This window comes from Balearica regulorum, chromosome 2 (assembly GCF_011004875.1).
Source record: "Balearica regulorum gibbericeps isolate bBalReg1 chromosome 2, bBalReg1.pri, whole genome shotgun sequence".
Taxonomy (NCBI): Eukaryota; Metazoa; Chordata; class Aves; order Gruiformes; family Gruidae; genus Balearica; species Balearica regulorum.
In genome coordinates, this window is record NC_046185.1 from 167,115,078 (window position 1) to 167,128,733 (window position 13,656).

At 45.9% G+C, this 13,656-nt stretch overlaps 1 protein-coding gene across 5 annotated transcripts in view; it reads right to left on the bottom strand.

Annotated features, from left to right (window-relative positions):
* KIF9 (kinesin family member 9) overlaps positions 1 to 13,656 on the bottom strand; it is a 28,959-nt gene extending 15,303 nt beyond the window's left edge. For 2 of the 5 annotated variants that reach the window (XR_012834247.1, XM_075746889.1), the window contains exons 1-14: positions 13,568 to 13,656; positions 13,016 to 13,092; positions 11,358 to 11,502; positions 10,731 to 10,831; positions 9,931 to 10,096; positions 9,690 to 9,796; positions 8,654 to 8,878; positions 6,669 to 6,752; positions 6,456 to 6,548; positions 5,596 to 5,743; positions 4,675 to 4,739; positions 2,985 to 3,062; positions 1,565 to 1,633; positions 1,036 to 1,140 (exon numbers count right to left, since the gene is read on the bottom strand). Coding sequence is in view for 4 of the 5 variants with exons in the window: in XM_075746889.1 (XP_075603004.1) it covers positions 1,036 to 1,140; positions 1,565 to 1,633; positions 2,985 to 3,062; positions 4,675 to 4,739; positions 5,596 to 5,743; positions 6,456 to 6,548; positions 6,669 to 6,752; positions 8,654 to 8,878; positions 9,690 to 9,796; positions 9,931 to 10,096; positions 10,731 to 10,826 (1,236 nt within the window). In the remaining variant the exon portion in view is untranslated. Of the gene's footprint in view, positions 1 to 1,035; positions 1,141 to 1,564; positions 1,634 to 2,984; positions 3,063 to 4,674; positions 4,740 to 5,595; positions 5,744 to 6,455; positions 6,549 to 6,668; positions 6,753 to 8,653; positions 8,879 to 9,689; positions 9,797 to 9,930; positions 10,154 to 10,730; positions 10,832 to 11,357; positions 11,503 to 13,015; positions 13,093 to 13,567 lie in introns of all 5 variants that reach the window. The other 3 variants (XM_075746892.1, XM_075746890.1, XM_075746891.1) reach the window with 3 other exon arrangements.

Consider the following 13,656-nt stretch of genomic DNA (forward strand, 5'->3'; position numbering starts at 1 on the left):
GCCCAAGGCTGCCCGAGTATCTGGAACTGCCAGAGCGCTATCTTTAGTCCTCTTACCCATGATAACAAAGCAGTGCAGCCAAGGCATGCTGCTATCTCTGTTTTGGAGATGATGAGCAGAGGCATGGACAGACAAGTAACGGGAAGTCTGTAGCAGAGCAGGAATCTGCACTCAGCTCTCCTACGGTCCAAGAGACTGAACCAAGCTATTAGATTCATCGTCTCTGTTCTCAAACCCCTCTCTAAAAGACTCTTCAGTGCCGCTGAAGACATCCTTTCCCGTGTGAGACTCCTTAGTCCTTCTCTGCCTCCCCTGCTCCACAGGTTTTGCAGCCCAGGTAAAACACAGCTTCACGTAAGCCCTTATTCCGCTCCACTCCTGCCTGCTGGAGGGAGGAAACTGGGACTTTGAGAGAAGATAACGATTACGTGAAATGAGAGGGAGTGTCTCAAGTGTTTCATTTAAATAAAGGGTTATCTAACTGTTTGGAAAACAGTCTTCAGCAACTTCTGCACTGTTGGCACAGTGGCTCTGTTCACAACCAAACAAAACTCCCAGTGTGCATTTATAACTGTCATTTTCTTACGTTGGGTTTGTTTTCCTGTTTGTCCCCACAGGAATATTTGTGTACGCAGGACTTCTGCTGTTTCTTTTCGCAATCGTTTTGCAGTCAACAGGTAGTTTAAAGTCAAGAAACCCTGCTCTCTAAGAGACCAGATGTATTTTGGCAACACACCTTGCAAAGATTTAGCTTGACATTGGCAGAGCAAAATTGTGACATTAATTCTTTAAAGAAGTTCCAAATAAACCAATTCAAAGAGTTTGAGGACTGAGGAAAAAGCCTCAAAAAAAGCAAAAATGGAATGAAAACGAGGACACAGTCGTTAACATGCAACAAAAAAAATTAAATTACAATTCTGTAGCAGTTTTTAGGTTAAAGACAGCCTCTTCAGAAGACATTTTCATTGCTTCTGTCTTGGAGTAAAATGGGATGGACTCAGTGTTTAAGTCCTTCTCTACTAGAAAGCTACTTACATCAATTTCATCGATGCCTCCTTTTAGGTATCTATGAACTTGAGACTTAATCTCTGCTATCTGGATGTCAGTCAGAGGGTCATAAGTCACCAAAGAACGATTTACCTAAGAAAAAAGGTAAATAACTGAGTATTAGCGAATTACAAAAAGCTGAGCAAGTATTAGTCTGGCAAACACCTGACATTGCTCTACTGTGCCCAGGGAAGCCTTATGTTTCATTTCTCATCATCCCAGTTGCCTTGGGAGCACGCTGAAAGCAACGCATTCCCTTTCATGTTTCAATCAAACAAGAGGAGGGCTTCAGGAGTCTGAAAAAGAAAACATCTGCAGTGGATGGGGGCTGAAGCTACAACACAATCTCACCGCATGGGATCCTCCGAGCTTTGCCTAACCCCCAAAAGACAGAGCTGGAAGCAGAAGGAAGAATACAATCACACTGGACACTGAGTTAACTGATTCTATTGCAAAACAAAGATGAGGACAAAGCCTTAACGAGGTCCCGTCTAAGAGGCTGCAGCCTGTTCCTTACCAAGCTGTCATGCATGGCGAGTTCCTGCTTGAGAAGAATAATCTCCTTCTCCAGAGCCTTCACTGTCCCCTAGCAGGAAAACAAAAGGGTGAGCAAATGACCAAATGTTCTTGAAGGGGGGGAAAAAAAACAACCCCTGCTGAAAAGCAGCGTTAAACTGGCTGCTAGAGAACGTCACAGCTCTGTACCAGCTCCCCCAGGGTTTGCTGTCAGGTTTGCATCAGTGAAGTTGCGAGTCTGGAAATCACTTTGCCTTTGATTAGCTTCCAACAGGAGGGCTTCTGTCGTGTCCCGGGTGTACAGCCTGCAGAGTCCGCCTAAGCCATCGAAAGAAGGGCTGCCTGGATTTAATTTGATGCTTTCCTGATCTGGGGCTGTAGGGGCCATCGAGTTCTGGACCACGAGACATTACCTTGAAAGCAAAGAAGTACGTGGGTTTCCACTCTGACCCTGACTGAAGTCAGCGGGAGTTCTGACATTAACTTTAATAGAGGAGGGAGTCTCCCGTGGTGTATTTGATTGAATTTCTGCATAATGTGGAACACCTTCAAGCATTCACTGTTTAGAATGGGTTTCCAGAAAGTTGTGGGTACACAAATCTTGGTATCCAGCAAGAATTGGGTACTGAGCTGCTTTGTAAGCATCGCAGCACAATAACTGCTTTAAACACTACTTTTTCAGCTTCTCTTTTCCACTCCACACAACAAAAGTGAAAGGGACTGAAGAGGAAAAGACAGTTTGTAGCACGGTTTCTTCTGGAAGCTGTTGGAAGAAACTCCTTGGCTGTTTCTCTGCTTGCCAGTGAGCTCAGACCATGAAATACAGCAGGGCTCTCACACACCCCATGTGTTACGGGTCAGATAATTCTAAACTTGTTCTTTGGGCTATCAGTAATTCATAGAGCATTTACTGCTGCCAGCTGTGTTTCAGCTGTGAAAGTGCACTCAGGACATCTAAAGTACTACAATTGTTTTCTTTAAATTATTTCCTTGTTTAAACAAGTTTTGGCAAAAATGTTACTCTACCAGAATACACTGTGTAAAGCTGTGGGTGGGACTGGAGATGATTTCCCCACGGACCAGGGGAGCAGTCCACGACATAATATCTCTGTTACGAGGTGAACCTCATCAGAAAAATTAAGGATTCATACGCATGCAGTTGAAAGAATTACCACGTGTCAGGGAAGACGTGACCATCTGCATGACTGTACCCTCCAGCATATTGAAGGTCACTGTAATTAAATACCAATGAAAAAAGTTTAATATTAATCCATTTTATCATAAATTCAGCGAGTGCCAGCTTGGCTGATGAGTGGTAATTCATTAAACTACTGAATTTCCCTCTGTTTTGTAAGGTCATTATCCTAAATATTAATGAACCTGAGAAAAGATGCCGCCTTCTGTTCCCCTTCTCTACATACCTCTCGGTCATACGTCTCATTGATGACCGGCTCTGTTGTGATCCATTTCATTCTGGTAGCAAAACGAAGAGAAGACAACTGAAAAACATGGGTTTTAAGTAACTGAACGAGATATCGGCAAGGATATAATGTTCATAATCTGGTACTACTTAATCATATCAGATCCCACAAGACAGAAATACAAAAGCTATTTAACTGCAGGGAGCAGTTAGGATTTCTCATCCGGGAGCGTATCTGCTAGTGCTCCCTGGCTTCTGCGTGATTAGCGAGCTTCAGATGATGGCTTTGTCTTTTCCTAAAAACTCCAAACCACACATCAATGGCCTTCAAGCTGAATTCCTGCAATTGTGGGATCTTGAGAGTGAGCGCCTGCAGCCTGAAAATCCTCCTCTTGGTGCCAAGTATAGCAGCTATTTCCTCAGATGTATAGATAGATTTCCTCCTACCTTTCTAGACGCTATCAGAACACGAGCAAATGATAAAAACACCACTCTGCCTTGAGGACAACTGCATAAAAGGTGTCTGTGTTTACATTTTTTCACTACTAATTTTCTTGCCAAAGAGCAAAGTCATTCCCTTCTACGTGTTCCAAATGCGGTTAAGTTGATGCAGCTCACACGGTAAGGCTTTCAGTATTTCACAGGTTAAAAAACCCCAAACCCTTACTGTTTGGAGGTTACTCCTGATTCCTGAACCAGCTCCACTCTGATGTGAACTGGTGCGATTTCGTCGACCTCATTATGGGATGCACCATTCAAACACATTTGTTGAGTTTGTAGAGTTCATAGAACCATAGAATATGGGAATGGTTTGGGTGGGCAGGGACCTCCCAGCCCACCCAGTGCCACCCCTGCCACGGGCAGGGACACCCTCCACTAGCCCAGCTTGCCCAAAGCCCCATCCAACCTGGCCTTGACCACTGCCAGGGAGCCAGGGGCAGCCACAGCTTCTCGGGGCACCCTGTGCCAGGGCCTCAGCACCCTCCCAGGGAAGGATTGCTGCCTCCCATCCCATCTCCATCTCCCCTCCTGCAGCTTCAGGCCATTCCCCTTGGCCTGTCCCTCCCTGCCCTTGGCACCAGCCCCTCGCCAGCTTTCCTGGAGCCCCTGCAGGGACTGGAAGGGGCTCCAAGGTCTCCCCGCAGCCTTCTCTTCTCCAGGCTGAACCAGCCCAACTCTCTCAGCCTGAGGTCTCCACAGCAGAGGTGCTCCAGCCCTCGCAGCATCTCCGGGGCCTCCTCTGGACTCGCCCCAACAGCTCCGTGTCCTGCTTGTCCTGGGGCCCCCCGAGCTGGACGCAGCACTGCAGGGGGGTCTCCCCAGAGCGGAGCAGAGGGGCAGAATCCCCTCCCTCGACCTGCTGCTCACGCTGTTTTTGAACCAACAATAATAATTAACACTATCCAGCGTGTTTAGATTTTAGCTCCTTGTTCCTGCTCTATTTCAGACTCTCATTTTCTCCCAGGGGCAGTTACCACTCGACTGCATCACAAAGCAGATTGGCCAGAGCAAGCTGTTTTCTGAGCCTTTGCGATAAGATGAGCTCTCCAGTGTTTGTGATGAATTAGGCAGGATGTTTCTCTGGGACTCCTGCCACACTCCTCCAGAGACTATTCTTTAAATCTAGTCATGGCCAATCACAACAGTAGCAGCAACAAGACTTTAATTCTGCAAAAATCAATTCAACTTACGGTCTCTTCTACATGCACAGCTTCTCCACAGATATTTGCCACTAGGACAGTATTGCAGTTTCCTCCTGGGAAAAATTAAAAAAACAAACACACAAGCAAAGAATATAATTTGGGGTTTGTTGTTGTTTCCTTTTCTGGAATGTATTATATCATGCGCTGACTAAAATAGAGAAAAAGAAGCAACAAAGAATACAGCCAGTTTGTAACTGTCCCTCTAAAGTTCCCATGGGTACAGAAACACAGTGGCACAGAATGACTTAAGAATAAAGGTAAAATGGGTTTCTCTTGTGGTGACGTTGCAGTAAGAAGATGGGAATGCAAATTGTGAAAGCCTGAAATCAGGAAAACCGGAGCAGAGGATTTTAAAAGCCCTTGGCCTAAATCTGCTAGCGGGGAGCCTGGCAGGACATAGCTTCTGCCTTTCCTAAAAGCAACACAAGACTGGTGTGCGGAACACCTCGAACGTCACTCGCATTTCTGGTGACGTCGGTTACTCCACACAAATGTCTACAGCCTGTTTTCACCTGCTTTCTCCTCCCACGGCTCCAGCCTGCATTCCAAGAGCATAAGCTTTTCCTGGGGATCACGAAGCACCACAGCTTTGGGTTTATCATCTGTAGCCTGATGCAAAAGCAGAAACATCTGAAAAGGCTGTAACGTGCTGGGTTGTTTGGGGTTTTTTGGTGGTGGTAGGTTTTTAATGTATTGTAACTAAGATTTTGTGATTTTTCTACTGGCTTGATCAGTGTGGGTTTTGTATGTCTCCTGTGCCTGCTGTTTTATTTGATGATGAAAACCAGATATCCTTTGAATAACAAATTAGTTCCACACGTTCGTATGTTATGGCCTTAGGACCTGAAACATTGAAACATCCCTGTTTTCTAGGAACTGTCTGGTGCTGTCGTAATCCCCAGCTCTTACCTAGCGAGTCCTTGAGAACATGAGTGAGCTTGCTCTGCCGGAAGGGGATGTGGTCCCGCTTAGGATCAGCCAGGGCAATGATGATTTGCTCAAGGAACGATAGAGACTTGTTGATGTACGTGGCTTCCTTCAGAACCTGGCCTTCAGACTGTAACAGAGATCAAAAGGCAAAGCTTCCACTCCATGCGTTTCTGGCTGAACCGCAGGAGAGAGCGTAGTCCTCAGCGAGGGTACAACTTGACTGCCAGGGTAAGGATCTAATTCAGACCCAATAAATTCATGAGCTAGAGCTTTCTTCAGCTTGAAAATAAGCTTTCAGAAGCCTCAGTTTTTCATTACAAGCCCACAAAGACTGCTGTCTTTCCTTCCCAAAGGATAAATCATGTATTTGTCACAGGGCTGATGCAATCTCTAGTCTGATCAATACAGAATGTCACGTGGGACCTGAGGAGCTTTCAGCTGGTAGCCCTAATGCTCTCAGAAAGTTTCAACAGTTTGCCTGCTGTGACCAGAAGTGGGGGATTTACACTGTGACTCATGGAACGAAGAGGAAAAATCACAGGTTCTTTGTCTTAATAGCTGATGGCTCTGGCCCCTTCTTTTGCGGAGAAATGATAGAGTCAGATAAACAAACTGAATCTGGGTCAGGTTGGAAGGCGCGTTCTTACATGTGGACTTAGAAATGATCCACAGCAGCTGCAAACAACTGAGCACCCTCTGATGTGTTAATGCGACTTACGGTTTGTCACAGGCTCTCCTGTTTATCACAGGTGGAATTCTGTTGTGGGGAAAACCCGTAATTTCACCTACACCGTGTTGATCACTAGACTCTTCACTGAAATATTTCTTCCGTTACTTACTCCAGTCTTGCTCAGTCTCTCCGAGCCTGCCAGATCAATTAAGTTGATTTTAGAGTTAATGCATTTGACATCTGAGAAAACTCTGAAACGAGACTGAGGGGGAAAAGAATATAAACTGTACTTAACAGTAGACAAAACTGAAATACAGTAAAAAACAGACATGTAAAGGTCCTCAGCCGTTTGAGACCCTAGAAAAACTGCTGGAGCTCTTACCTCAATATAAATAGTGAAGATGCAATGCGATCTGGATGAATTTTTATTCAGCGTGTGCTCTGCTATCACTCTGTTGGTCTCACCCTGCAAATGAAGTAAAAAATGAAGACAGTGTTTTTAAACTTCTGCTTTGGTAAGATAAAGGAAAATTAGAAATACGCACAGTTAAATAAACAACGGTTCAATCTTCACTCGGTTAGAGCAGTCAGAGCAGGAGCTCACCGTATCTGCCTTGTTTTCTTACTCAAAGGCCCCTCAAAGCATTTCACGATGCGGTTGGTAAAGGTCACTGTTTACTGTAATAATGCGATTTTACCAGAGACCACATTATTTGCATTTCCACTTTCAAGGCTCAGCTTGATCTGTGGCTTTTTGAGGAACAGCCAAGCAAATCTTGTTCAGAGGCAATGCCTCCCTAGCTGTTTCAGTTTCTTGATGACTAGAAAACCAAAGAGCTCCCCAAGCTTCAAACGTCATAGAAAACTCACACATACACGAGAGCCACGAATTCGTAATGCCTATTTACAGGAAAAGAAAGCAACATCGAAAATGACGTTGCAACCATTTGTTAGGAGCACCAGTCCATCACAGAGCTGAGCTGCCAGGCTGGCACAGCAGAAAAGGAAACGGAAGGCTTTACAGCCCAGAAATGCATTTGTCAACAGGTTTCACAGCCGGCTGGTCTGCCGGGGTCTCAGCGGTCTCGAAGGACGACAATCTTGGACAGCTGGAAGGTCAGCGACTGGCTCGGCACTAGGGAGTTTAAATCCAAGAGCAGGAATGAAGGTGAGCTCGACGTAAATACTCTCAAGCTCACTCCACAGATGAAGAAACAGAATCACGGCGTAGTGGGCAGCCTCCTCAAGGCCTGGAGGTTTCTCTGTGAGACTAGAACCACAGGCAGAACTCGTCTAAGGACCTGAACAGATCCCCAAGTTGTGTTATCATCATCCTTCTACTCTCTAAAAAGAAAACGGGAGCTCCTGCGAATCACAGAGTCTCACTTAGGACACCACACTCCTGTTATTAAAAAGGCAAGTTAAAGATTTTAAGGATGCCAGATGGCTCCTGGTAGGAATATGCTTCCTGCATACAGAACCAATTATTTATTCATGTTTTCCTTCCGAACTGAAGCACTCACAAGTAAAAGAAAAATGCAGGCATGAGTAAGCAAACACTGTTCACAAATCTAACTCATGGTGTGAAGGTCCCTGCTGTAAAATCTGACTAACAGTACCTGTGCCATGAGCATCCCAAACTATCTATCAAAGATGTTCCTGGTAAGACTCTTTTCTTAGAGCATTGACATAGCTAGGCCAGGTGGGAAGAAATTCCCAGCTGGTGAGTCTAAAAGGATCCCAAATATTCTACACTTTGTAGTAAGTCACTCACTGACACTCTTACGTGATAAGCAGGGTAAGGAAAACAAGTCTTTTGGGCTGTCTGGGATCTCGGTCTGCTGAAGGGGCCGGTGAGGTGGCTGGTATTTCAGATAAACCTTCTGAAACGAAGGCACGTCCTGTGGCCGCCTTCACTATTTTGGTGCTGCCTGGAACCTCCAACGCTACTATGTTCCGTGGTCTCACCTCAACCTATTTCCTCCATCACTTGACTTACAGTCACAGAATCGTTTAGGTCGGAAAAGACCTTGAAGATCACTAAGTCCAACCGTTACCCCAGCACTGCCCAGCCCACCACTAACCCATGTCCCCAAGCACCACATCTACGCCATGCCTGGCTCTGGCGTACACTAAACCTGGGGGTTCTCCACAGAGATCTTCCAGAATCTCTGTGTCAGGGGTATTTTCCTTGCAAGAACATGGGTTACAAAGAGTTAGCAGTTCTTCTACCCACAATAAGGAGAACAAAGAAGGTTGAACTTTCCTCCAGTCGTCCCGGCCACCGACCTCCTGCTTTACTGCCTTCTCCCTCAGCTAAGCCAATAAACAACAATCAGATAAAGGATAATAATTGTTTTTTCTTGCCTCAAAAAGGAGATTCAGAGCATCTTCCTCATGGCTAACTGAATGTATAGATAAGCCCTTCACGTAAACACCCTGTGGGCAATCCACTACAGCCATCTGTGCGTCACCGGTCCCGTTGCTTGTCATGGTGGCCAGAAGGTCAAACAAGGTCTCGTTGTAGATTTCCAGGTAGGAGATTCGGACGGTGACGAACGGATCAACAGAATGTGCAGTTGCTTTAAAAACCTATACAAAGACAAAGAGTTTGTCAGTGGCGGGGCTAGTTCACAAACAGAATTGTTAGCTATTTATGGCTTTCCAGAGAAGCTATTTATAACTTTCTCAACAGCTATAGGTGCATCAGGGTGTGTGTAGCTAATTCTGCACTGTGGTTGCCTGAGGGCCAACAGGGCTAAGTCAACAGTTCTGATACCATTTCTTAAAATTATAGTTTTGAAAACAACACTTTTGAGGGCCTGCTTACATTTGGAAAGCAGCAAGTACATTATGTGAGTATGAATTACCATTATATGAGTACGAATTAAACAGGAACAACCCCCGCAAATGACAAGAAAGCATAACTACAGAATTCCTCCCGTCTTTGTTTCGGGTTGTATGCATTCCATCAGCCCCACATCGCACGCGTCAGTTGTCTTTGTGGGAGTGGAGAGCATTCTGCGGTATCGCTGCTTCAAGAAAAGCAGGTCTGCCCCCTCAAAGCGGTGGTAAACGTCTGCCTCTTGACAGGGACGTGTCTGCGCAGCAATGGGACTGACAAATCAGCATGTTTCAAGCCAACACCATCCCAATGCTCTAACACCATTATCAGTGCACGAGGTCATGGTGTAGTAAAACAAAGGTACAAAGTAACTATGTTTTACAGGCTCTTGTATTTCTTTAATGATCATCATCTAGATAAAATGGGGGGGGGGAAACAGACTGGTGGAGATAAAAACGTATTCACCATGTTAAAACACTCTCGTGAGCGTCAGCAATAACTGAGGCAAGAGATGTCTTTGTCATTTCTCTCAGCCCCGTTCCCGTTCTGACCCGGTACCTGCTGTATAGCTCGGGGTATGATTCCTCGATGCTTGTATTCGGCAGTTGCTCCCGTCATCGTGTAAGTTTTACCAGCCCCCGTTTGCCCATAGCACATTATCGTGCCTGGAAAAGATTCAAAGCAAAAGAATAAACTCGGGAGGGAATTTCTGCGTTTCTCAAATGCGACATCAAAAGGATCTCTCCTTCAGATCAAATCTCCACTTATTGTCAAAATAATTAAAATAGCAACAAATTACCATTATAGCCAATTAAAGCTTCGGACACCAATTTCTTAGCCACGGTCTCATAAGCGAGTTCCTGGGAGGTGTTGTGGAGGACACCATCCAGCCTAAAGGACCAGTCAGTCTGCTTGTTATTCACTACTCCTTTCTTGGCATCTTTTTTGATGTATATATCTATGCTCTGGAACCCAAAAAAGAGATAACTTCAGTAGCCATGAAGAGTTTCAGCAGTTATTGTCTGAAAAAAACCCCAAAATCTACTGAAGACCTGAAGACAAGTAGAAAACAGAGCACAAATAATAGTATTGTTTTACTGACCTGGGTGGTATTTTCTGGTAATAGATATTCTTAAAAAAAAAAAAAAAAAAAAAAAAAAAGGAAATGTGGCTATGCTCATCTGTTTACCTTTCAGTGATGTGCCTGATTTTGTGTCCCAGGGAAATGATTAATTCAGCACAAGAAGGCAAAGGGAGGAACTTGCATAAGGGGGGATAGAAATAGCCTGTACCACAGGGAGACCTCTTAGGCTGGTATTGTGGCTACCACTGGGAATTCCTCAAGGATCACTCAGTCCCAGCCCTTTTGAGGATTTTCTCTAGTGACCATATCACAAGAAGTACGTTTTCCATAGTCATGCTTGCTGACACAACACCACAAGCCACTGTCAGCGCAGAACACAGCGAGCGGGAACACATGCATCAACACGCGCCAAAATGTTACGCGTGGCCTTAAGGGATGGAAGAATTCAGCTTTTCTGAGGCTAAAAGTGAAATCAAATTTCAAACTTTTTGCTCTTGCAATCTGTTTTTCTCTACCTTGTTGTCTGGCCCAAACTTGATCACGTCTTGAGCAAAATCAGCTGTTGGTTTGACTCGCACAAATGCATGGACTCTCTTTTCCACTGCATCCATTCTAACTAGTGAGGCAGAAAGAGGAAACATCAACAACGTTGCACTTCCTAAAATGAAATGTAACATTATTCATTAGGAAAAGCGAAGCTACAGAGTAGTCAAGTTTAAAAATAAAGTGTTGACAAATGTTCAGCTACAGTTTCTACCCTGTATGAAGAACAACTGTGGGCAAACAGTTACTGAAAATTCTTTCCAGCGTTGTTCTGCTCAGAAAACTAAGGGTGTCGAAAGAGAAGGGTCTTACTGATGACAATTTCCTCTTGCATATCAGGCATAGCGGTGTTTGACCACACCGGGTTTTTTCCTCTTAGCCTTGCAAAGCAAAATAATTGCAGGAATATGAGATGGATTTCCTTTTGCCAACGCTCTGAGCAGCAATTACCTTGTTTACAGTCAGTATTGAATGTGCATTTCTCGTATCTTTGTAACCTTTCTTTATATCGATATGCAAAAATATTTCTAAGTGCCTAACGAACACCAGATCTTAAAGACTGTGGAAGAAAAAAAAAAAAAAAAAGTACTGTGCCTGACAACTCCTGGTGAAATTCTTGTGTTGCTCTTCTGGTGGATGCAAATTCAGTAAATCGCTGTCAGTAGCTGGCAAGGGTGGAGGATCTGCTGACTAAAATCCACCGGAGGAGGACTCATGGGATATATCCAGCTGCTAAAGCCCCACCTGAGAAACATGGACTGACTATTTTTAAATCCCTGGAACATACAGATCCCATATTTTCTCTCAATTGTTGCCTACAGACAGTCTGTGCTCAGGTAAAACCTAGCAACAACTTCTGGTTTCAGACAAAATCTTTTGTATCCTTTGTATATTAAATATTTTTATCTGTGATCTCTCCTTATCTGTTGTGACTGGTCTAAAAAGAAATGTAAAGACGTGGGCTGAAACAAGACTTCTCTTAAAATATTTGCCAGCGCTGCATATGTAAAGGCAGGAGCAGCACAGGTACAAGAGAAACGGGAACAGACATGGAGTTTTAAAGTTGGTAGCCAGTGCAGAAATGTTACTCATCTGGTTATCAGGATTGTTAGGGATCACAAAACTCCGTTACACAAATATAACCCGGTGTTGGAGGGGTATGCGCCTTATTTCTTCAAAGCTGCAGCAAGAAGCACAGCAGAAAAAAAAGAGCAAGGGAAAAATTTCAGGAAAAAATCTAATATGAATCAGAGAGAGACAGAAAAAAATCATAATGAGTGGAATTTTCCTCACTGCACCAATGCCCATTGCTCAGTGTTAGGACAAAAGCAATTCCTCCTGGGAGTATTCACGGACATTAGAAGATGGGAAGGAAACAGGGAAACACCTCTCTGGCAGGCTCCTAAACCCCAGCATAAAGACCAAAATCTCTCCAGCTCATTAGCAATACCCCAATCTGATTATTGATTGTTTGGGGCTTGGGGGTTTTTTTGTCTGCAGTGGAATTTTTATTTTTTTTTTGAGACACTCTGAAGAAAGCTACCTGTTTATCGGTCAGCTAACCAAAACTGTTTCTGGCTGGTTCACCACTAAATCATCCTCCCCCACTTCGAACCATAAATGTTGAAAGGACAAGAGCGAGACTTGCCGTTACCTTCGCTCGTCATTCAGCGCCTGTGATGTAAACCAAGCGAGCAAAGCAAATCGCGATTCACATGCCGGGCCGTTGGTTTTGAAGCTCTTTATGACAAGGTGCCAAACCCAAGTTCCTTGGTTCCTCCTTAGCCAGCAGCTGAAGCCAGCAGGACTCCCCCATTAGTTAGTCTCAAGACTAAGAGACTATTTATGCTCAGAATTAATGGAAACACACTTATCTCTGCAACGGAGGCAGACGACAACGTGCCCACACAAAGATTAGTGCCAAAGGGAAATTTTAGATGGTGATTTTGGGGCTGATTGGCACAGAAACGTGTACCCAGAGCAGTGAAGTGCAATTTTCTGAGAGACCTGAGCTTCTTCACCACAGATGGACAAAAGTCTGGGCCAAATCTAAACACTGGAGAGGCAAAGCTGCTTGAGAGGGGCATGACTGTGAGGCAGCCCTGAGAATTCAAACTCCAGTGATGCTTTGAGAGTCAAATCTACCTGGTTGGACACCAAAAGTTCTGCCCCAGTACCCCAGGCCATTTACACGCCCAGGGCACAAACCTCAGCTGGGCCACCAAGGAAAACGGGGGAGAGAACAGCCCCAAATTACCTGCTGCCTTCCCAGCGCAAACCAGAGAGCGCAGGACGCGAGGCGGCCGGTGACACGGCTGCACCGGTAACGGGGGCCTAGGAGAGATGACAGAAAGGTGGGATGAGGGCATGAGGATGGCTGGGAGAACGGGGAACCCAGGGGGTGCCGCGGACTGCCATGGCCGCAGCCCCGCTTGCTGGGGACGAGGGGAAAGGAGGGTGGTCTGCCGGGGGGCTGGGGTGGAGGGGGCTGTGGGGCCAGGGAAAGGATCACCCGTGTTTTAGCAGACCTTGGCGAGGTGGAGATGGTGGGGAGACAAGGACTGAGGAGGGAAACAACGTCTTGAGGAGGTGAGGCCGGTGGGGTGGAGAGGGGCAGAGCGAGGCCTGCGGAGACATCGCCTGAGGTGGGGGGGGGGGGGGGAACAAAGCCTGGGGGAGGAGGGGGACGAGGCCCCGGGGGGCTGATGCGGCCTGTAGCGACAACACTGCCGGGGGAGGCGGGTGATGCCAAGGCCCTGAGGAGGAGGAGGAGGGGGACGCCCGGGCGCAGCCCCCGCCCCTCACCTACCTGCGCCCCCTCCTCAGCCGGGCCCGGGCCCGGGGAAACGGCGGCGGCCCGCTGGGGTTGTGTCCGCCGTTGCCATGGCACCAGTCACT